Here is a 25,835-nt window from a genome sequence, read left to right on the forward strand (position 1 = left end):
TTTTCACAGCTAACACGAGTCGGTAGTTATGTAAAAAATTCCATGTCATGAACGTTATCTCACGTTGTTCGCTCAATTTTTATAACCGAATTTCTGAATTATGCGTAACAAGAAACGTAAGTTATTGCAATATTATTCCCAATTTTGTATTAGAATAGCTTACTAGATATTTTTACCTCGCTTTGTACAAATATTCGCAATTTTTTCACGCTTTTTCGATACGAGAATATTCAACGTTGCGTATATCTCTCTCTATAGTGTCACATTTTGCTCTCCTATCTTTATACCTACATCATACATGCTTTTTCTCGCAGCATATCTTTTTTTTTCATTCTCGTGTTACAATCGGCTGTAAACGAGGAAAATGTTAATTAAATTCGTAATTACAGAATTGTTCGAGCAGGATTGAGTTGCACAAAGAGAATAAAACAGTGGAAAAAACTGTTTCCTGTTGCACTTTATTTTACAAAAATGTATACGTGGTTTTCCGCAAAAATTCATACTCGTATAATGCCCACGCGTGCTTTGCAAACCATTTGTGGAAAAGAGTCCCTTACTAATTTTTTTTTTTTCATGAAAAATCGTGCAAATGACGTTTTAAAAAAATGTATAAAACCAAGTCGCATAAAAAAGCAATGTTTTACATAAAATATATTCCAGACAACTTTTGACTTGAAAAAATTTACATTTAGAATGGATAGTTACCCACGCGGTACAGTGACCCTTGTCGCGAGCTACGAGTAATAGACAAGATGTTGCCTTTAAATAACATGCTTATTAATCAATACCATCCTTTGGCTATTATAAAGGCAGCATGTGCGAGACGTCAACTCGAAATAGAAAATTATTAATGAAAGTGCAGAAAAAACAACACGCTCAATATAATGGGTCATTTCGAATACAAAATGAATATGACATGATTTTTACCTCGAAAATTGCCATTCGTACAAATTTTATCATGAGTTCTTTCCTTTGAGTTGGAAAGACTTGACGTAGGTGACTCAAAAATTGAAAAGAGATTCTATAAATTAGGCACTTATAAAAAAATGTTAATGTCAAAGTTGAGCTTTTTGTGAAAAACTCAAAAATTTTTATACCAGAAACTTTGTAGGTTTTTCAAACACGATGGCGATGTTTATCAGTTGAAAACATCCAATTAAATGACCTTTCTGTAATTTTCAACTTTGACCCTCCCAGCTGCAGCCATTCCCCAAGTTTGACTTTATTTGATCGATTAGAGCAGGTTCCAGGTAGATCATAAAAAAGTACATATAAATCACCATTGTGCTGAAACTTATAAATAAGTAAATGTCTGGCTCCGCAAACAGCCCCATTTTTAAAAAAAAAATTTGGCTGAAAATTCAAATTTTTGACTCGGGAAAGAAGTCAAATGGGTTTGGAAGGTTTAAACCTGCAAAAGGCACTTCGGATACATCCTCCCAATGTAGGTACTAGGTACTGTGAAAATTTGGACCCTCCAGGTGAATTTGGGGGAGGGGGCTATGGGCTTTCCTGAACGTCGAAAAACACGTAAAATAGCCAAAAAATTCATTTTTTGACCCTGGATAGGGGTCGAATAGGGTTGGAAGGTTGCAACCTGCAAAAGTCACTCGAGTGGCACCATCCCATTGTATGCTCGACATTAGGGCTCCTTAGGTCAATTTTAAGTGTGGGGTGGGGTCAAAATAGGGTCTGGGGTGGGGTCAAAATAGGGTCAAAATCAAGTTTTTTCCACCTTAAATAGGGTGGGAATGACCCAGGAATCTGAAATTTGGATATGTTGTTAACAATGGCGGTACTCACCAATGGTATGAATTTGGACCCTTTTCATCAATTCGAGGCCAAATTATGCTTCTCCAAAAAAATGATCTTTTTGTAATTTTCAACTTTGACCCTCCCAACTGCAAGAGTCAACTCTAGCTCCTTAAAGAACCCCATTCCCTAAGTTTGACTGTATTTGATCGATTAGAATAGGTTCCAGGTCATAAAATGTAGAAATCACCATCGTGCTGAAACTTATAAAAATAAATAAATGGCTGGCCTACCGCAAACACACAAAACAAATTTTTCATTATGCTCATTACAATTGGTACTCTTCTGAATTGAGGGTCGAAGCTGTGAGGGTACAAAAGCAATCTTCAATTAAGTAGAGTAAGTGGTAGTAAAATGGACCACCAGTAGTTTCAGTGATATCCAATAGCGCAACCTGGTGAGAAATGACAGAAACTGGTGTTATTTGTACCTCATACTTCATTTTAGGTGACCATCACTCATTATTTCCGACTTTTGAAGTGATAAGGCAGTTTGTTTGAAATGTGTGAATTTCTCATTTTCAATAAAAAATTAAACATTTTGATTGGAATGCAGATTGTATTTTTTGTAATTTATTTCTTGCTGAACCATAACTTGAGTTAAGTAGTACATACTTTCAGCTTTATTTTCATCTATTGGACTTATTTTTTTGGCTCGAGCTTTCATAATGAAATTCATCTGTAATGTATTTGTATCTGTCATACTTTGTGAGGTAGTAAAATGGACCACAACAATAATTCCTATTTTTTGATTTGATTTAGGCAATTGCGAAGTAATTTGATTCAATCTTCTTAAACTAGACATATTTACCTATCATTTAAGCCCTCGGTGACCAAAAATGGTCAATTTGGTGAAAAGTAATCACAGAAATAAAAAAAGCTAAGGTACCCTATTGTTCTACCATTTAAGTGTTTTCATGCGTTTTTTAATGTGTTTTTTGCTGTGGTCCATTTTACTACCCCACAAAGTCAGACCCCCTTTTTTGATACCTTCGCCAAAATGAAAATTGCTCCACCTGTATATAAATTGTGAGGTAGTTTTATTAAATATTATTAAACTAGACACATGTATCTATCATTTAAGCCCTCGATGACCAAAAATAGTCAATTTGGTGAAGAGTAATCTCAAAAAAGGCTTAAGGTGGTCCATTTTACTACCACTTACTCTATATAAGCACTTAAGCAGTTGAATTTTTTTTAAAAATGCGATTAAAAATCCCTAATTTTATGGTTCGCCCTCTTTAACGCTTACTAACTCCCTTAGATCCTTCTTCCCTCTTCTAACAAAAGTTGAAAAATTATGTGGCATATCACGTTTTCAAGATTCCTGAATACGAATTTCAGCTCAATTTGCCACCCTTACCTACAAATACAGTCACAGCAAGCTACAATTTAAAAAAAAAATGAAAAAATTGTGTAGTTAATTTATTTAGGTAGGTACAATGTTTTCATTAGGAATGAACATACAGGGTGCCCAGAAATATCGAGCACCCCTAAGAAAGTTTTTCATTAAAAATATAGGTTGGCAACGTGAAACAGATGCATATGGTTGGTGGAATGTTATCTCTCCAGTTCAACAACCAATCATGTGCTATCATTATTATCATTCACTGTGACCAACCAAAGTATTTTAGTAGAAAACTTTCTTAGGGGTGCTCGATATTTCTGGGCACCCTGTAGATGGGTACCTACAAATTTGAACTCACTTTTCAGCCCTGATCATTCCAAGTTCTCAGTGAATATTTTCTATTAAAAATAATGAGAGAGAGTACTAATACGTGATACATTTTTATTTCAGGTTTAGTGAGGATATGGGAAGAGGGTAGGGAACGTATCTAAAATTTATAATCAATATTATGGAGAACATAACAAATGATGAGCCACACAATTTAGCGTTAATTTTGAGTCGGTGAAGAGAGAATTGGGTAATTTGAATAATCGAAAAGGGTAGAAATGATAAGAAAGAAAAAATGTTGATTAAAATCAAACAGCTCACGACTTAATGGCGAAAATCGCGCCAAAATAATCTTTGGAACAGCTTACGATCGATTTGTGATGAACCCGATCGTGATTTTTTTAAACAAATTACATCCGCACTTTATTATTTTTTATTGACAGTATGGAAGTGAATTTTTAAGTAAAATAAACGTTTATGGTAAAACACGTGGTTTCTATTCCACAACTCAAAACCTCCGAGGGAATTTATAATTAAATCGTATTTGGTTCATGAATTATTGAGTATGGCCGGTAAATTCTCGTGTATATGCTTGTGTAGGTGTAGCTGATATTCAAACCTTGTATGTACTTACGAATTTTTCCCCTTTCTTCGACTTGAGAAATTTACTTCTTATTGGAAAATTTTAGGCTATGTGTTTTGGTGTAGGTATACGTTTATTTTTTCGGCTATATCTAGGTATTGCAAAATAATTTGAAAAGTTTATTTAGGGTTTCTATGACGCAGACTTGAAAACATTTATGTACAATAACAGAGCGAATGATGTAAGGAGAAGAGCATATGGGTCCGTGAAATTGGATTATTTATTTTTAAAATTCGCGCGGTTGTTTCAGAGGTTTGGCTTCGTAAGTATATATTGATGCATTACAGCTAATTCTGAAATGAAAATTCCAATGCTGTTTGATTAGATTCGTACGAATACCTCGAGCTTGGCAGTTTCTTTTAATTTTGATTCCTACTGAGAGAATAAAAAAAAGAAATTATTGTAGAAAAGCGGGTTTATTATAACTCGAAATCATAATTTTTGTAAAATAATGTGAGAGAATGCAAAATGCATTAAACATTTGTCATAAAACTTTTTTTATTCCACATGTTCGCATGCGTAGAAAAAATAGCCAGTCCCTCTCACTTCCCTTCGATGACTCACAGTGTCTCGACACGACATCTCCTTTGCATATCACGTATTTTCAATCCGAGATCGTAGTTCCCTTCATTTTGTCTGAGTTGATCACCACCCCTACGGATGCCACCTGTTTGTGAGGGTTATTCCATGCCAAATCGGCGGATTTTTGCACGAGGGGTCTTCGATTTTTTTCAAAATCAGATCATTTGTAGAGGTCATCAAACGATGACGAATGACGCAAACCGGACATTTTTTCGATTTTTTTTGACGGAGCTGTGGCGCTTCAAAGTTCTCCAAAATGGCCGAAAATGGAAAATTTCAGTTGCAAATTGCTCCGGTTGTACGTGGTATAGAATTTTGAACTTTTTTTTCAAATTGTAGTACTTTGAGAGGGTAATCGACGAGTGATGTCAAAATCAGTGTTGCCACTTTCAAAAACCTAAAAAAATCGATTTTAAAACTTATAATTTAAATAAAACCACGATGTCGACGAGTAAAAATTCTGAAAAAATTCTCAGTTTTAGTCCTTTTTATGTAGAATGACATATCAAAAAATTGGACTGGCATATTTTTTTATTTTCAAGAAAAAAAAATTACAAGTTTTACAATCGCTGCAAAAGTACTATCAAAAACCTAAAAAATGAAAATTTTTACATTTTTGAAATATTTTACCAATGTGTAGACGATAATGTGAAAAAAATCCCCCTCCCCCCAATTTGTCGACAAATTGACGAAAAATGCACATATTTCACTCTTGAAATAAAAATTTATAGCACAAAAAATGTCAATTCGTTGACAAATGGGGGGAGGAAGATTTTTTTCACATTATCGTCTACAAATTGGTAAAATATTTCAAAAATGCAAAAATTTTCGTTTTTTAGGTTTCTGATAGTACTTTTTCAGCGATTGTAAAACTTGTAATTTTTTTTTCTCGAAAATGAAAAAAGATGCCAGTCCAATTTTTTGATATGTCATTCTACATAAAAAGGACTAAAACTGAGAATTTTTTCAGAATTTTTACTCGTCGACATCGTGGTTTTATTTAAATTATAAGTTTTAAAATCGATTTTTTTAGGTTTTTGAACATCGTGGTTTTATTTAAATTATAAGTTTTAAAATCGATTTTTTTAGGTTTTTGAAAGTGGCAACACTGATTTTGACATCACTCGTCGATTACCCTCTCAAAGTACTACAATTTGAAAAAAAGTTCAAAATTCTATACCACGTACAACCGGAGCAATTTGCAACTGAAATTTTCCATTTTCGGCCATTTTGGAGAACTTTGAAGCGCCACAGCTCCGTCAAAAAAAATCGAAAAAATGTCCGGTTTGCGTCATTCGTCATCGTTTGATGACCTCTACAAATGATCTGATTTTGAAAAAAATCGAAGACCCCTCGTGTAAAAATCCGCCGATTTGGCATGGAATGACCCTATGCTCATTAAGTCCAAGATTATTTTTTGATCTCTCGAATGGATTGGTGACAGTTTTAGTCCCTTTTTAGCCTCCTCTAACAAATTATCAGATTGGTTAGTTTCAGAGAAGTTGTCGCAAAAAGAACTACGTAAAATGAAATTCAGTATTTTTTTAATATTAATACAAGAAAGTACCTATATAAAATCTGATAAAAGCTCTAAGAGTGCTCAAAATCGCCACCCGTCGTTTTGAAAAGTCAGAAATAAGGTACCATACGAACCAAATTTCAGCCTTATTTTTCGATTTTATCCAATTTCAATTTTTCCAGGAAAAAGGCAATTTGAACTTTCAAAAATTTATCGACAATTGAAAGATAAAATACAGTGACTAAAATTTACATATGTATGTGTACTTATCTTAATGGCATATTTTTTTTGCTCTTTTGACTTTTTTTGTTCGATACAAAAATTTTCTGATATTCAGAATCATTTTTTATGGTGTGTGTGTGTGGGGGGGGGGAGCACCGTGGTGACAAAAAAAATAATCTAGAGCGAAAAATACTGGAATCTCCGTCCTACTCCGGTACTCCTGCCTGTGATGACTTTAATTTTAAACCTTGAAAAAATGAGGTAAAATTTAACTTTTTAAGGACACATATCTACAATATGTAACAGCTCCTAATGTACCTAAATATCGAGTTTCAGACCCTCAGGTCAATTTGAAGGTGCGGAGCACCAACTGCAAGGTATATTCCAGGATCAAAAATCGTAAATTTTGATTTCTTTTTTTAGCTATTGTTTTCACCCATTCTTCCAACACCTTTTAATACACCTTCGAAATAACCTCATAAAAGTACCATACTTAATTTAAAGGCGATTTTCCAACCTCCATATTTCAGAGGCAAAAGTTTTACATGAAAAATTTTGTTTCCGTTTTGAAACAATAGGTGTAGGTACCTATCTTCTTTTCTTTCTTTTTTTTTTTCAAGTTTGTCTCCAGAGAAAGGACGCAACTCGAAGGAATTTTCTCAATTTTTTTAATTTTCTATTTGAAAAAGTTTCAGTTGATATTTCATTCATTTCTTTTCAACGAAATCCCGCATAAAGTAGGTACTAGGTACCTAGAAAAAAATATTTGTGTTGATGAAAAACTTGAAAGTTGCAGTGGCATTCAAACAGAACTGATTACCAGCTGTCTTTTCATAGGTATTTTTTTTTTTTTTAGTGCTACCTTTCATAATTTGAGCTTAAATCATAAGTGTTTTTAACAAAATCTTGAATTTTAGTTATTTATCTCTTACTTACTTACCTACTGAAATATAATTATTTTTTGATCGTTCGAAAATTCATCATTAAATAGGTTTGAAAAAAATTTTCTCATGCCTCAATTTCTCTTCTTAAAAAAAAAATTATCATGAATGACCAAATGGACTAAAAATGTTTGTTCTCGTGCTGAAATGTGGGCAAAGGGCACCCTTTCATTGGTATGCGTTTCCATCCCCCTCCCAACTCATACTTTACTCCCCTTCAAGGGGCTTCAATTATCAAATGCGTACTCTTGCCCCCACCCACTCTACTCTAAATTTAATTTTTAACTAGGTACTTATATTTTCATTTACCATTTCTCTAATATATTCAAAAAACTAAAAAGCTTCGTCGAATGAAAGGTATAGGTACTCGATGGTAAAAAAAAAAATCATCTCTTTAAACCTCCAAGTCAACTAGGTACCTAAGAAATGCTTATTCTTTCAGTTCGAGTCGGTAAAGGGTACCCCCCGATAAGATAGGCAAAATGCCCTTAACCTCAGATTTCGATGAAACTCACAGGGTATGTTTAGTACCCCCAAAAAATAATTTTGGGCCCATAGCCCGCTCCCCACCCCACCCCCCTCAGCAAGGGGGGCCAAAAAACGCGTTTTTCAGGAGAAAAATTCTGTATCAGCGCGTAATTAAGATAAATTGATTCTGTAAACGAATATAGTTAGAGGATACATGGGCGTACCTCCCTGAATTTTTTCAGAATTTTTCATCACACGGGGAGAGAAGGGGGGACAAAAGAAAACTTTAAATCGACATTACTCCGGAACGAAAAAACATACCAAAACAATTTTTTCGTCAAATATTTATCTTTAGGTCTACTTTCTATAGAAGTCATCACCCGGCCATTTGGAGTGGTGGGTCAAGCTCAAAAGCTCAAAAAACTCTAAAAAAAACACGTTTTTTGCGTTTTTCTCCAAAAATATGGACAAATGGCGGAAATCTAAGGGAACCAAGTTGTTCAGCGTGAAATTTTACCTCAGAATTGTGTAATTGAAAATTCATTTACACCGCATGATCGTAAAACTACATGCGCAGAAGTATTTGTGCTTACATCAAGATAGCTGAAAGGGTATTCCTGGGTAAAATAGGTGAAATGTCCCTGTCCTCGGATTTCTGAAATTTTGATGAAACATAGTTGGGTACCATTAAAAAAAAATGTCGGAGGCAAAAAATCCCCCCCCCCAACCACCCCTTGCTCATAATAGCGAAAAAAGGGCCTTTTTCGGGGAGAAAAAATCCATGCTTCAACGAGTTTTGACAAAAAAATCTGTATTCACTCAAAATACTTGAAGGAGATATGATTCTAGCAACTTGAATTTTCTTCAAAAATTGTGGGCCCCCCAGGGGAGATATATTGACAAAAGAAAATTTGAAACCGCCGTATCTCCGAACCTAATTTAAGTACATGAAATTTTTTTTTCAAAAATGTATCTGCATGAGCACTATAATTGGTATTTTTTTTTCAAATTTTCCCTCCAGGTAGGCCATCTTCAAAAACTCAAAAAACACTCAAAATTGTGTTTTTTTGTCACAGCACCACCAAAAAAAGCGATCCATAATTTTGGATGCTGGCCTCCAAAAATAATAAGAAAACCAACTAACTTCTTTAAGGCTATTCTAATTTTTTGATGAAAAATGGTCAACTTTGGGCGGGGATTGTGCCAAAACTATAGAACGGATTTTTCTAGGGTTTGCTTTCAAAAGCGAGGGTATGTCGAGATATTTTTGATTCAGGACATTTGATGGCTATAATAGGGAATTGGATGGAGGTACTTTAGACGCTCACATCCCTGTTGTAAAAGCAAAATTAGAAAATATGGCTACATACCCTCGATTTCATAGATTAATCAGTATCGGTGAAAAAAAATTGGAAGAATTTTGAAAATTCACGGAGAAATCCCCGTCTGAAGTTTAGATGGGAGCGGGTCGCGGGACATAAGCACGACTAAATTCGTTCAATCGATTACATGCAGTCTTACGAACGAATGATGAAAATAACGAACAAATCGGTTTCATATTTCGACCGGTTGTCAAATTAGAATGCTCTCCGCAGAGTATACCCTTAAACTCCAATTTTTTGGCCATAGGCACCCCCTCTCCAAATTTTAGGGCGAAAGTAGACAGACAATATGGGTATCATTATCATATGAACCGAACTCGCTGAACATGAATATGAAGTTTGATTTGCAGTTGGACCCTCCCAACGACCACATTGGGGAGAGGGGTTGCCCAAAAATTAGAGTTTTTGTGAAAAATGCTTCATTATAGCGCTATTTACGCCATGCAACTTCTTAATCAAGGTTTTCTTGAATTACAAGTAGCCTACTTTTCAAGTACATGGTATCTAACTCAAAACTATCAGAAAGGTTTCTTTTTGGTGTCGATGATTAAATTTTTATGTGAGTTACCAAGTACATTGAAAACATAGGTATTACCTACCTACGTACTATGTAGTAGATTGGGTAAATCACCAAAAAAAGAAAAAAAACTGGATTTTTACCAATTTTAGCAAAAACTGTCATTTTGAGTTGAAAGTTGTACAGAAAAATTCTGGCTCCAGAAGTGCCCCTAAAGGGAAAACATGTGCCCTTAAAGTGGGAGTATTTTCGAAAAAACACGGTTTTTTCACTGTAGCCCCTGTACCCAATTTGTTTTGAGAAAAATGACGATCGACCCAGTCCTAAATGAATATATCTAGATTCTGCGTCCATTCTATGCTATTATTTTAAATTGTTTTTGTCAATTTTGAAAAATCAACAAAAATTTAGGAATTTTTGCCAATCTTTATCAATTTTTTGAAACCTAAAATATTGTCATCACTGCGTTCCAAAATATTTCCTCAGTTTCAGAAATATATTATCTTTCAATATTTTTTCGTCATTATAGCGAAACTTTTGCGAAGAAAATATTTTCAAAACACCAACTACTAATACCCCCTCTCCAAAAAAAAAAAAGATTTACTTTTCAATTTTCTCAGTAGAACCCCAAAAGTGGCCTTGGATTTTGATGGCAATAGCATGGATCACACCGAATTTTAAATAAAACATGAAAGTACCAAGTGAATTTATACAGTACACAGAAAAAAATAAAATTAAACACAAATTGGTAGAATAACTTGGTTATTTATTTGTATTGATCGAGAAAAATTTACGAATACACTACGTACGTTTCGGCACACAGTGCCTTCATCAGGTGATATGAATAACTGACAAGTAGAATAGTGTGTAACGAGAGTAGCGAGAAATGGAGATAAAATAGGTACCTATTTGTATTGCACCAAAGCCTTGCACGAGTCAAAGCCTGAAACGTCCGTTTTTTTATTGATACAATTAGGATTATCTAAAATGTGTAGAACCTCAGCTGTTTTTCTTTTTTGTAAATTCCCACACCCCTTGTGCAAAATTTTAGCCTAATCAAAATTAAATTTGTGATTGTATTTGACAGAGTGTTCGGACAGAGCAGTAGTAGTTTTTCCATTTCATATCACCTGATGAAGGCACTGTGTGCCGAAACGTACGTAGTGTATTCGTAAATTTTTCTCGATCAATACAAATAAATAACCAAGTTATTCTACCAATTTGTGTTTAATTTTATTTTTTTCTGTGTACTGTATAGCATGGATTGGCGCAGAATCTCAAATACCTATGTAGGTACTTTTATTATACTGTCTCCTCCATATATTTTGAGTGAATACAGATTTTTTTGTCAAAACTCGTTGAAGCATGGATTTTTTCTCCCCGAAAAAGGCCCTTTTTTCGCTATTATGAGCAAGGGGTGGTTGGGGGGGGGGGGATTTTTTGCCTCCGACATTTTTTTTTAATGGTACCCAACTATGTTTCATCAAAATTTCAGAAATCCGAGGACAGGGACATTTCACCTATTTTACCCAGGAATACCCTTTCAGCTATCTTGATGTAAGCACAAATACTTCTGCGCATGTAGTTTTACGATCATGCGGTGTAAATGAATTTTCAATTACACAATTCTGAGGTAAAATTTCACGCTGAACAACTTGGTTCCCTTAGATTTCCGCCATTTGTCCATATTTTTGGAGAAAAACGCAAAAAACGTGGTTTTTTAAGAGTTTTTTGAGCTTTTGAGCTTGACCCACCACTCCAAATGGCCGGGTGATGACTTCTATAGAAAGTAGACCTAAAGATACATATTTGACGAAAAAATCGTTTTGGTATGTTTTTTCGTTCCGGAGTAATGTCGATTTAAAGTTTTCTTTTGTCCCCCCTTCTCTCCCCGTGTGATGAAAAATTCTGAAAAAATTCAGGGAGGTACGCCCATGTATCCTCTAACTATATTCGTTTACAGAATCAATTTATCTTAATTACGCGCTGATACAGAATTTTTCTCCTGAAAAACGCGTTTTTTGGCCCCCCTTGCTGAGGGGGGTGGGGTGGGGAGCGGGCTATGGGCCCAAAATTATTTTTTGGGGGTACTAAACATACCCTGTGAGTTTCATCGAAATCTGAGGTTAAGGGCATTTTGCCTATCTTATCGGGGGGTACCCTTTCTGAACAAACTGGATTAGGACCTTTTAATAGCTCACTATTGATATCAGTACCACCAATATCTCTTTTTCACAATGAAATGTACCTAATAATTTACTTGCTTCTCTGTAGCATGTAAAAATATGATTCAAGGTAAAAAACCATGTTTTTAAACAAAACATTTTCAAAAATTACAACGCTACAAACCAATTTCGCTCGCAATTGTAAAGTTTCCACCTTCACGCGAATAAATCCTCTCGATCTTCCTTCCTCTATTTCCCTCTCCTACAAAGTATATTATTATACCTCTGCTTCGCAAAACAATTCAACTTTAGGTGCGAATTTTCCGTATCATTAATTTCGTACCGAAGTAATTTCATAATAAAGCTTAAACCTTCTTTAATTCGTGTCGAGAATTAGCATAACCATCATATTTTGTTTTCATTTTAAATTACAAAATACAACAAATAATTTCGAGTTGTTTTACCGCGCGTTGATGTTGAATTTTCTCTACAGTTGTATGTCGTTTATTTTCGAAAGAAAATTGTACAATACGAGTACAAAAACGACCGAACGTATTTTTCTTTTTTCGAAAAAACAAAATAATAAAAAAGATTGAATAAATAAATACGAGTAGGTACTCAAAAAGGTATATAGATAGGTAGATAACCAGCGAAATATGAAGCAATCCTTAAACAATCAATGTTCAAAACAGAAATATCTCCTCGAGAAAAAGTTTACACACTTATTATTGCGGTGAAAGAAACTGAAACTCGTGACATTTGTGTTTACTTTTAAGCCTATAGCATAACAGAGCACACGATGTAGATGATATTTTATTCATTGATTGCTATTTTCCGCCGTATACCTATACTTACAGATAAGGTATCTTTATTACTCGAATATTTTCTTTTTCAGGATCCGATCAGGATGGCAATTTTTCTCATAAAGACTCAATCAGAGACCGAATGGAGAGGGTATGCTCAATTAAGAATGACTCTATTCATCTCAAGAGACGGGTGGGACTCTACAGTGGGGTGGCTTTAATAGTTGGCACCATGATAGGTACGTTTACATTCGTTGAATAAATAATATACTTACTTATAAATAATAAAAGTAGTGGCCTGCAGTAATAGGAAAATATACATTGCAGTGCGATCGCGATCCACTTTCGATATTAATAATAGCAACGAGCCACTGGCAAAGGCAAAACTATATACTGTAGATGAAAAATCTAATTTCCATTTCAATCATTTCCTGTTTGTAAACGTGGCGATACACCGTAAATGTATATTTTCATTTTTATTGATGACGTTTCATCAATTCATCGGTATAAGCAGAAAAACTATTAATCATTAATACGACGAGCAATTTATTTTATATGTAGCTTTGTTATACTTAATGTAGAATAAAACAACGATTTCGTTTCTGTTTTTGTTCGATTCTTAAGGCTCGGGAATATTCGTTTCACCTTCTGGTTTACTGGTCAGAACTGGCTCAATTGGGTTGAGTTTGATAGTATGGACAGCTTGCGGATTTATATCATTGTTGGGTAAGTTGACTACAGAATATCTATATACATATCTTCTTGTACTCGAAATTGGATATCTTCTTTCCTAATTGAAGTGGGGGACAGCAAAATAAAAGCATCCTGTGTTATTATTACCTATCTACTTATTGAACCTAGCATCACTGAAATCTGAATGCCACATGATTTCTTCAGTAGGTATTTAGGAAAGTTTTCTGCTCAATAAGCGCATCGCAAGTGCTGAATCAAAACAACAAGCAGATTTTGGGACAAATGTGGGGACCGCAATTTTTGGAAAGAGAATGGTATAAAAAAAAAACAAAACCAAATTTTCAGCTGCCCAACTGTATTTTTCAATTTTTGGCGAACGTTTGAAAACTCAAAATTGACTGTTTTTGGTGATTTATGATTTTAAAAAAAAGTACGTACTTGATCAGTAAAAATGATTAAAATAAGTCCTAAAACTACAACTAATTCCCCAAATCCAAATTTCACCATTTTCAGCCATTCTGCAGCCTCCAGCGCGATTTTTCAATTTCTCCAGAATTTTGAATATGCTCCAGAAGACGTGAATATGAAGCTGGACAGCTAGAAATCGAGTTGTGTGTTGAACTCGACCTGTTTAACGAGTTTATCTACATTTGAGCCGATTTTGGGAGAGACACATCAAGAGTGGGTTTTTGGCCAAACTTTTACATAAGGAAAATGGTCAAAAATTAAAAATTTACCGTGAACGAGGAAATTTTTAAAATTTGCGCTAATCGCTGTATTTCGTTCAGAACTCACACCCCCTCCCCCTCCCCCCACCTGAGAGCGAATTTCACCATTTCCAGCCATTCCGAAGCCTCCAGCGTGATTTTCAATTTCTCCAGAATTTTGAATTTGCTTCAGAAGGCGTGAATATAAAATTGGACTGCTAAAAATCGAGTTGAGTCTTATACTCGGCCTGTTTAACGAGTTAATCCACATTTGAGCCGATTTCCGAAAGGACACCTCAAGAGTGGTTTCTTGATTAGATTTTTTCATATAAAGTATCCAAAAAATCAAAAGTTTCTCGTTTGCGAGGAAAATTATGGAAATTGGCACAAATCGCTATATCAAGTGCAGAACCTCCCTCCTTCCGTCCGAATTTCACTGTTTCGAGCCGTTTTTGGAGCCTCCAACGCGATTGTAGGTATGACGTGATGAAACAGGGCAAATTCAGGAAATCGCGCTAGAGGCTCCAAAAACGGCTCGAAACAGCGAAACTCGGACCGTGGGTGGGGGGGGGAATCTCCAAAATTTCCTCGCAAACGGGAAACTTGATTTTTTGGATACTTATTTTTATTAGATACTAGAAAACCTGTTTAACCGCGCGGACTGCGCGGTTCTCCTAGAGCGTGAAATATAAATGTTGAAAATATATGAGAAATGTAAGAGATCCAAAATGTTGTTGAGAAATAAAAAATGAATAAAAAATAAAAGTAATAATTATGAAGCTTTTTGAGCTGGTAAAATTAGGAATTGAACTCGAGATCAATAATCCGTTCGTCGCCTTAACCCTTTGGCCACCAACGCTGATGGTCTACTTGCCAAATGCTGCGTTGTAATTGGCCAAAATTGCTTCTTAAGCTTTTTGAGTTTTTTCCAAGCTTGTCAAACTTTCATTAATAGCCTGCATATTTACAACTTCACATGCTTTGCATTGTGAGGTCTTTAATGAAAATCGGTTGAGTACTTATAGTGATATCTCGAGGAATCAAAAAAACGTTGCTGAATGCTGCGTTGTGATTGGCTGAAATGGTTTTTAGAGCTTTTAGAACTTTTGGCCAAACTTTTTGGACTTCCAATAACAGCCTGCATATCAGGTCTAATTCCCCAGGATGACCACTTTCAGGTAGGGGGGGGGCGGAGGTTCCCAAAATAGCACGATTCAATTTTTAAAAAAAGTAATGTAAAACGTGGAAAAAATTGACGAATTTGGTTCAAATTCAGGTTGATGGTGCCAATTGACATCTTTCATAAGAACCTTCAGGGAGGGGGATTTGTCTGAAATTTTTGGCTTTTGGCGAGAAAACCTGTGAAAAAGGCGCATGGATAAAAATTTCTGAAAAAAAAAATATTTTAGTGATTGCATCTCTAAAGCACGTTACTCTAATGGAGTTAAAGAAGTGAAAATGCGCATCTTACGTGAGAAAAGAATTTATGAAATTTCTACGAATGACCATTGTTCATTCACGTTTAGGGGCTCCCACTGAACTTTTTTTAAAGCTCTTAGCTCTCGTCTCTCGAGGAAAGGATATGCTTGTTTCCTCAATCAAAATAATATTTAATTTTTCTTGATGTCAATTGAATTTTGAAAAATGCCCAAATTGTGTTAGATAAGTAAAAGCAAATTGACTTACGCGAAGCAAGGGCAAAAATTTTCAAAATTTTTAAAAATTAATATTACTGTCCTTTGCATTTTTCAAATGGAAGTTTGTCCTTGAGACCCAAAACTCCCGTGATTAAAATTTTAAGATCGCCGGATCACCCTTTATGCCTTTGAAAGGAGTGAAATTGACGTTTCTTTCAAGAATTTCTATCTTTGGTGGTTCTCTATTGAATTTTATCGAACTTGCATGGATGCTAGATTCTTTGATTTTTTCGAAAGTAAAATGTGCATTTTTACTTCTTCAACACCATTTGGGTATAACTTACTTCAGAGGTGCAATCACCAAAATATTTTTTTCAAAAATGTTTGAAAGTTTTTTTGGTTAGATGTTGTTTTTTCACGGAGATCTTCCAAGGTACAATCTGTACATTTTTGCATCGAATTAGATCAAATACAACACGACCGGAACTTTCGAGCTTTCACTCAGCTTCGGCAGGGAACTTTTGTAGGTAAGCTTTCTTTCTTCATGTTCGTCTTTTTATGAAGCTCTTCTAAGGTACAATATATATACTTCTTTGTATTATGTAGAGTAAGCTAAATATAGATCAAAATATCGCATGTCACAAAGTTTTGAGCTTTCGCTTAGCTTTTGCTGATAACTTTTAAAAGTTGTTTTTCTGCCAAAAAAACTGTTTTTCCGCGGGGATTTTTCAAGGTACAATATAGGTACTTTTGTCTATCCACTCAATATTGCATTATAGATTATTGAACTTTTTTGAGCTTAGGGAGCAACTTTGTGAACTTTCAACATAAACCTGCACATTTATACACTTTGAAGCCTTAGGCCATTCACAACGCAGCATTCAGCAAGTAAAAAGTTTGGCCAAATTTCAGAAAAAAAAACAACTCAATTTTATGAACTTTCAAGCTTTTGATTAGCTTTGGCCAGAAACTTTCTCAAACTTTGTTTCACCAAGAATTGTCTTTTTGTGAAGCTCTTTCAAGGTACAATATACGTACTTCATTGCATATGTCAAATCAGCCAAGTATGGTCAATACTGCATGTTTTCAAGTTTTGAGCTTTTGCTGAGCTTTTACCTTAAACTTTTGAAAGTTTTTTTCGGTCAAAAATTGTTTTTTTGAGGAGATCTTTCACGGTACGATGTAGGTACTTTCGTGTACCCATCAAACATAGCATAATCAATTTTGAGCTTTTTATCAAGTTTTGAGCTTTTTCTGAGCTTTTACGATCAACTTTTGAAAGTTTTTTTCAGTCAAAAATTGTTTTTTCGGGGAAATTTTTCAAGGTACAATGTAGGTACTTCTGTGTACCCATCAAACATAGCATGATCAATTTTGAGCTTTTTATCGAGTTTTGAGCTTTTGCTGAGCTTTTACCATCAACTTTTGAAATTTTTTTTGGTCAAAAACTGTTTTTTCGGGGAAATCTTTCAAGGTACAATGTAGGTACTTTTTTATGAACTTTCAAGCTTTTGATTAGCTTTGGCCAGAAACTTTCTCAAACTTTGTTTCACCAAGAATTGTCTTTTTGTGAAGCTCTTTCAAGGTACAATATACGTACTTCATTGCATATGTCAAATCAGCCAAGTATGGTCAATACTGCATGTTTTCAAGTTTTGAGCTTTTGCTGAGCTTTTACCTTAAACTATTGAAAGTTTTTTTCGGTCAAAAATTGTTTTTTTGAGGAGATCTTTCACGGTACGATGTAGGTACTTTCGTGTACCCATCAAACATAGCATAATCAATTTTGAGCTTTTTATCAAGTTTTGAGCTTTTTCTGAGCTTTTACGATCAACTTTTGAAAGTTTTTTTCAGTCAAAAATTGTTTTTTCGGGGAAATTTTTCAAGGTACAATGTAGGTACTTCTGTGTACCCATCAAACATAGCATGATCAATTTTGAGCTTTTTATCGAGTTTTGAGCTTTTGCTGAGCTTTTACCATCAACTTTTGAAATTTTTTTTGGTCAAAAACTGTTTTTTCGGGGAAATCTTTCAAGGTACAATGTAGGTACTTTTGTGTACCCACCGAATATGGTTTAATCAATTTTTGAGCTTTTTTGAGCTTTCAGTGCAACTTTTTGAACTTTCGACATAAACCTGCACATCTACACTTTAACCCCTTTCTATCGAGAGGTCGTTCATCAAAATCGGTTCAGCCGTTGCCGAGATCTCGCTGTGACAAAAAAACCGACTTAATTTTAGTATATAGATGAAAAAAGCTGGTCAAAAAACCACTTTTGAGGTGTCCTTCTCAAAATAGGCTCGAATGTGAATAAACTCGTTAAACAGGTCGAGTATAACACACAACTCAATTTTTAGTTGCCCAACTTCATATTCACGCCTTCTGGAGAATATTCAAAATTCTGGAGAAATTGAAAAATCGCGCTGGAGGCTCCAGAATGGCTGGAAATGGTGAAATTCGGATTTGGGGAATTAGTATTAGTTTTAGGACTTATTTTGATCATTTTTACTGATCAAGTACGTACTTTTTTAAAAAAAATCATAAATCACCAAAAACAGTCAATTTTGAATTTTTAAACGTTCGCCAAAAACCGAAAAATGAAGTTGTGCTGTTGAAAATTAGGTTTTGGGAGTTTTAGACCATGCTCTTTCCAAAAATTTCGGTCCCATTCTTTGTTGAAATTTCAAGCTTCAAAAATTTGCTGATGACTCCAGGAATTTTCAAAAAATCGCTGGAGGCTCCAAAATGACTTGAACCCACCTGAAGTCATCTTCAGAGAGAGCTAAAATTGGAGTGCAGAGTGAATTTCCGCTTTTCATCTCCATTCGATGAAATTTGGTTGAAATTTCAAGTTTCAGAAATCTACTGGAGGCTCCAGTAATTTTCAAAAAGTCGCTGGAGGCTGGAGACTCCAAAACGACTTGAAATCCACTTGCCGTCGACTTCGTAGCGATATTGAAATTAGTTTTCAGAATTAATTTCGTCTTTCCAACTCCATATCACGAAATTTTGTGGGAATTTCAAGTTTCAAAAATCTGCTGGAGGCTTCCCGCTTCAGAACTGCTCTAAACGGTCTGTAACAGTTTACAATCGATTTGGCAGGTCGAAAATAGAGTATATCCCAAATTTCAGCTTTCTAGGTCAATTTGGTAAGATTTTGATTTTTTCCCTCATTTTTAGCCTTAATTAATTTGATTTTCAAAAATTCACCAAAAATCGAAAAAGATACTTTAGCACTTGAAATTTTGTCAGATGATGAATTTTTGCCTGTTCTTTCGACCTAACTTTGTAAGATTTAAAAAATGTCGTGCTAGTCCTATGCAGGAACGCAAAATCTTCGATTTCGGATCACCTGTCGATCAAAAATGGCCGCCATTTCGTGAGTAGGGCCATGTTTTTTTCTGCTGAAGACAAGGGCTAGAAATGTTGCTTAGGAGTCCCTCTTTAGGAAAAAAGTTGTCCCAGAGGATAGACCGGAGAGGAGAGGTGCAATTGATCCTTATGCGGGCCCCCCGATTATTATGATTGATGAATCATAAATCCAAAGTGACGAGTTGAAAAATGTATTTTTTACAAGTTGAAAAATCACAACTTGAAAAAAAACCAAAATCATCAATACAATGTTTGCCACAAATTAAGCACTCACGTAACCTCGTTTATCCCCTAAAATCAAGCCCTCCCCTCTGAATCGATTTCCAATGTTTTCGGACGGGGCCAATCTGATCCATAACTTTTCTCCAGGGATTTCAAATACTTACTTCAACGCATTTATAACCTTGAGAAATTGAAAAAAGAACCTTTCTCGACTACTTTGGTCACGGATCGAAAAACACAGTCATCTTGTACCTAAAAAGAAACTTCAAAGTTATAAAAATTTCAGGATATTTATAAACTTTGATTTTAATCGGCTAAAAACATGGTTCGAAAGGATGAAAAAAAAAAAGGTAACAAAAGAGAATATTATACGAGATGAAAATTTCATTCATTTTGGTGTGTTTACAACGCAACGTAATGCACAAGTACCTACGAATTACGCGCTTCAAAGGCACTTTTACAAGTTATGAAAATGAACTCGACGAATTATTTATTGAAGTATCATTTCGACGGAAAACCTCGTGGCTTTTTACGAGTGGAGTGGTCGTGGGAAGAAAACAACAACTTAAACTTGGTTGTACTTTTACGTTTTTTTTTTCTTTCTTTTTTCCCTATAGGAGCTCTAGCTTATGCGGAACTAGGAACAATGAATCCTTCTTCTGGCGCTGAGTATGTTTATTTTATGGACGCGTTTGGATCTTTCGCAGCGTATATGTTTTCGTGGACTTCGGCGTTGATTCTGAAACCATCACAAATAGCAATAATATGTTTAAGTTTTGCCGAATATGTCGTCGAGTACTTCACTACAGGCTGCGAAATATCGGATTTCTCGGTGAAAGTGATCTCAGTAATTACGATACGTAAGTACCTATGAGGAATTACCTAATGTGAATACGTATGTAAGTTTACATAGCTTAGATAATTGCGACTAACACTCATCGTCGTCCTATACTTACACAGACAGACTCTTATACCAACGTTTTAATTTTACATTAATATTCCGAGGAGAGAGATTTAGTTACATGGTGACGAGCTACAGAGGGTTTTCAAGTGTCGAAATTTTATTTACACGCTGAACGGTATGAGAGTCTAAAAAGCGGCTTTTGATGTTCTTTTTCGTTTTACGGTTCGATAGCGATCGTATATTTTGCTCTCTTTGTAACTGACGTCACGTGAAAATAATCATCCGAGTACTTACTTATATGTACATCTATATACCTTTTACTCTTTATTTACAATGAAAATGAGTAGGTAGAGGTACTTTACTTCAGCATGAGTAACAATAGGTAGCATGATTTTCAACATGATACTCGAGAAAAAGTGAGAGAGAGGAGAAAAAAATGAAAGACTTGCGCCAAAGATTTCATTTTTAATCCCTAGAAGTACTACGTTGCATGTACAATTTATTATGTAGGTAGGTAGGTACCTAGCTAGATACGTATACCGGGTGTTTTGTTTATGCTTCTGAAACAATTTGCCTTGCAGTACTGCAACCTGAGCTGCATGCATGTTGATTGTTTTGCCAATTTTATTCACCAACCTACCTATGTTGTAAATGTTTCAAGTGAAATTATAATATGGGGTACTATAGTCGTGATGGCCACAACATGAATCAAGTGTCTAAATAGCTCTTACTCAGAGACGAATTTAGTACTTTCGCGCCCCTAGTAAGACTGAAGGGATAAGTAGGTATACTTGAAATAGTAATTTAACATAATAAGATCATCAAAAGCGATTTTTCACAATTGCTTTATCAATTTTAAATCTTGAAAAAACGACTCAGAAAAAATCTAATCGTTTACAAACGAATTGATTCACTTTTTTTGAAACATTTTGTATAGGTATAGCATTTGATCTGTTTACAATCGAATCGAATCATTTACGAACGATTAGTGATTAAATAAATTGATTGATTTCTTTGTGAATCATTCACAAACGCATCAATTAATTTACGATTGATTCAGTTTTTGTACAACTATTGTATAGGAATTGATCTGTTTTCAAGCGAAGTGAATCGAATCAAATCGAATCATTCACAACCGATTGGCGATTTGAATCATTCGCGAACTTATAGGTTAGTACAAGTGACTCGTTCGCGAACGAATCGATTCATTTACTCGATTTTTGGTGAATCATTCGCGAACGAATCGATTCATCTACTCAATTTTTGGTGAATCATTCAAGTACGAATTGATCGATTGTTGGTGAATGAATCATTTGAAAAACGAATTGAATAATATAATTTTTTTGGTGAATAATTCGCGAACGAATCGATTCATTTACTCGATTTTTGGTGAATTATTCGCGAACAAATTGATTCATTTACTCAATTTTTGGTGAATCATTCGAGAACGAATTGATCGATTGTTGGTGAATGAATCATTCGCAAACGAATTGAATAATGTAATTTGTTTGGTGAATCATTCGCGAATGTATAGATTTGTATAAGTGACTTGTTCGCGAACGAATCGATTAATTTACTTAATTATCGTTGAATCATTCGTGAACAAATTGATTCATATATAAGTGACTCGTTCGCGAACGAATCGATTCATTTACTCGATTTTTCATTTTGGTGAATCATTCACGAACGAATTGATTTGTATAAATGACTCGTTCGCGAACGAATCGAAATCGATTCATTTCTCAATTTTTGGTGAATCATTCGCGAACGAATTGATTCGTATAAGCGGTATAAGTGACTCCTTCATGAACAAATTGATTCATAAATTGAAAAATTGATCAAAAATTTAAAAATCACTTGAGTGGATGCTCTAAAATTATGCAAAACTAGTAGAGTGTTGTTGATGTGTAGGAGTTAAATTAAAGAAATTATCCACATTGGTTCACTTTTCTAATAAAAAAATCTATATTTCTGGAGAAAGTTGAAAAATTTCCCATAATACAGCTTTTTTGAATTTTTGAAAATTTGTAAAAAATCCAAAACTGAACTTTCTAGGAACTGAAATTTGTCTTTCGATCTATGTTTTTGTTTTTGTATTTTTTTTAAAAATCTGACTTAATTTTTGGGAGAGGGGATCAGTGGATCATTTTTCAGTTACCAAAATGGGAAACAGAAAATGAAAAATTTCTCTCTGGAAAATAATTTATTTCAAATAGGTAGAGGTAGGTAGGTATTTATTGCAAAAATGTATAGACTAAAAAGACTAGGCTGGTAAGCAGTAATGGGACACCCGGTATCTCGTATTTTGCTGCTCACAGCACTATGAAGGCAAAACGTTGATTTCTACTTTTAGTAATCTTATTATATAGCTAGTCAAATATTTTTTCTAGTTGCTTTGTAGATTGCAAATAGGTAGACAAGAGATACTAATTAAGTAAATATCTACCTAGATTCTAGCAGGTTCGAAATATTGAAAGAAAGAACTTTTGTAAAGCTTCTGATTATTGTTTTCGTATTGAAATTTCCAATAATAATTTTGGCCGTTAATCTTACCTACTACGAGAATATTGTACTATGTACTACGAGTACAAATACTAACCACCTACATCTATAGATAAGATAATTAATTAGTTTTTATTGTTTGGGTAAAGACAGAATTTTCAATTGAAAATCTCATTTTCCCAACTTCGTAGGTAGGTATTGATTCAATTGTGTTTGTATTTCTACATCTGAAGTTGCCTCCCATTACCCAATACCTGTCTATACCTTTTTGGCTTTTTTCCACGTAAATAATTTCTTCTTCGATTTTACTCAACTACTCAACACACGTTTCCGTGTAGGTAACTACTCGTATTTTAAATCCAAGGAATTTGGAAAAAGTTACCTACTTCATGTTTGTAAGTACCAAGAAATTAGGAAATGCCTACACCCTGGTTAAATTTACAATATTATTATTTTTTTTTATTCAAATACTTACTCTTCAAACACTTCAAGTACCTACCTACCTCATTATTTTTTTGTTAATTTGTTTCAGTTACCCTGCTGTATATCAATTGTTATAGCGTACAACTGGCCACATCAGTTCAAAATATATTCACAGCTGGGAAACTAATAGCCATTGGACTTATAATATGCGGGGGAACGTTTGAATTGTTATCAGGTATTTTCATGTACCTACTTAAATATGCACCTATATAAATGCAATATCAACCCTTTTCGATACCTGTAGCAGTGTAGCAGGCTATAATTATCTAATCTCCATTCATTAAAATATGTACATATTATCCGAAGGAAGATTTCATGTTATATGATACCTTTTGTGGTATTTGACAGGAAGCACTAAAAATTTAACCGGGATTTTTCGAAACAGTACGACTTCGTATGGAGATATAGCGACGGCTTTTTATTCGGGATTGTGGGCTTACGATGGCTGGAATAATTTGAATTACGCCACCGAGGAAATTAAGAATCCATCAGTGTAAGTTTTACATGCATAAATTCCTATATATATCTACATAATTACTAAACTGTTTTACACGTATTTCTCCTTTAAAAGAAACCGCTGATTGATTGATAAATTAACGATACCTACTTATTGAAACATGCGCTTTTTACAGCAATATTCCACGAGCTATATTCATAAGTATTCCGTTAGTTACCTTATGCTACGTATTGATAAATATTTCATACCTGACTGTGATGTCACCTCAAGAAATGATATCATCGGAGGCAGTTGCTGTGGTAATTTTTTAATTTGATACATTAATAGGTACTCCCAAATTCAGCGAGAATTTTGAAGAAAAAAAAATGAGCTATTTTCTTGAATTTTTTCAGACTTTTGGGAAACGTGTGTTGGGTATGATGGCATGGCTGATGTCATTTACAGTAGTAATATCAACATTTGGTTCAGCTAATGGAACTGTTTTTGCAGCCGGAAGGTATGCGCAATTCAATTTATTTTAAATTATAGAAAAATTTTCATATGAAATAAATTATGGAATCATTTTTGCGTTTTAGGTTACTTTTTGCGGCAGGACGAGAAGGACATATGTTGGAAGTTTTATCTCACGTGCATATAAGAAGCTTGACCCCAACACCTGGCTTGATTTTTACTGTAGGTTGGACCATTGACACTTACACAAATTTTATTTCACATAAATAAAATTGATAAATCGTAATTGGATTTATTTTAGGCGATTATTGCGATAATAATGGTGCTGTCTGGGACAATACATTCGTTGATAGACTTTTTCAGTTTTACTGCGTGGATTTTTTATGGCGGTGCGATGATAGCTTTACTGGTAATGAGGTACACGAAACCTGATATTCGACGTCCGTATAAAGTAAGTAGGCAAAGGCATCTGCTTCAACACAGAAAAAAAAACTTTTGATCAATATTCAATTAGGTAATGTTTTTAATTTCAATGGGTTTGTCTTCAGGTTCCGATCATAATTCCAATATTGGTTCTCGTTGTGTCGCTTTACCTTACAATTGCTCCAATTATCGATAAACCTCAAATCGAATATCTTTATACAATATTTTTCTTGATCATAGGAGTTATATTTTATGTGCCATTTGTTAAACATCAATATACTCCTGCATTTATTAGTACGTTTTTTTTTTCAATTCACCAAAATTAAAAGATAATGCTTTCCTAAATTACGATTTGACTATTAATCTTTTTATTTTTATTTTTATTTTTTTCACAGAACCGTTATCAATGTATTTACAAATTTTACTTCAAGTTACTCCCACGGATATACCCATTCATGAAATTGAAATACCAATATGAGAATGAGAGTTACCATTGAAGATTACCATTATTTTATAAGTTTTTTAAAGTTAATTTTTCAGTGTTTTTGTTTTTTGATTCTGTGAACCTTTCAATTGACATAGTTATAGAATTAAATAAGCTGTAATAAGATTATTAATTTTATCGTAAAAATACTGTTTTCATATCACTGTTAATGTAATTCATTATGCGGATAAGTTTTCTAAAATGTTACCTAGATTTAAAAAAAAAATGGTGCCACTAATGGATATAATTTCGTCTTCCTGTGTAAAATATATCAGAAAAACTAAAAATATGTAATTTAAGAAGCAACTTTCGCTATGCATTTTAATTAGAAGTGAAACACCAAATTGAATAAAAATAGGTAATATTTAAATTAAATACATTTTGAGTAAATAGTTTGTGTTGTTTGATGTTTAATTTCAAAGAAAATATACAAATAAATTAATGTTTGAGAATTTGCGTTATATTATAACTTTCGTAGGTAAAACAGTAAAACTTTGTCTAATGAAAGTAGGTGCCTATAGGTACCTACCTATAATACGGAGTACACAAAGAAAAAAGTCATTGACATTATACACATCAAAAAATATGTAGGTAACATGCTATTGAATTTAGAAAATTTTAGAATAAATCTGTTTAAATTGCGTAGATAACTATGTACCTTGTCTATATATCTGAGCTTTTTTTCATTGGTACTCTTTAGTCTTTACTCTTTAGTGACGAGACAGAACAAAAATTTAGGTACCCATCTTCTTTCGCGGCGAAAAAAATAGTG

At 34.2% G+C, this 25,835-nt stretch overlaps 1 protein-coding gene across 1 annotated transcript; it reads left to right on the forward strand.

Annotated features, from left to right (window-relative positions):
- sbm (sobremesa) lies at positions 1–25,456 on the forward strand. The gene is made up of 12 exons (XM_065346821.1): positions 1–116; positions 12,821–12,967; positions 13,353–13,454; positions 19,978–20,220; positions 23,299–23,424; positions 23,598–23,742; positions 23,882–24,005; positions 24,099–24,202; positions 24,282–24,378; positions 24,458–24,607; positions 24,705–24,873; positions 24,975–25,456. The coding sequence occupies exons 1-12, from the start codon at positions 101–103 to the stop codon at positions 25,055–25,057; spliced, it is 1,506 nt and encodes a 501-aa protein (XP_065202893.1). The 5' UTR covers positions 1–100; the 3' UTR covers positions 25,058–25,456.
- The last annotated feature ends 379 nt before the right edge of the window (positions 25,457–25,835 follow it).

The sequence above is a fragment of the Planococcus citri genome, chromosome 1 (genome assembly GCF_950023065.1).
Source record: "Planococcus citri chromosome 1, ihPlaCitr1.1, whole genome shotgun sequence".
Classification (NCBI taxonomy): Eukaryota; Metazoa; Arthropoda; class Insecta; order Hemiptera; family Pseudococcidae; genus Planococcus; species Planococcus citri.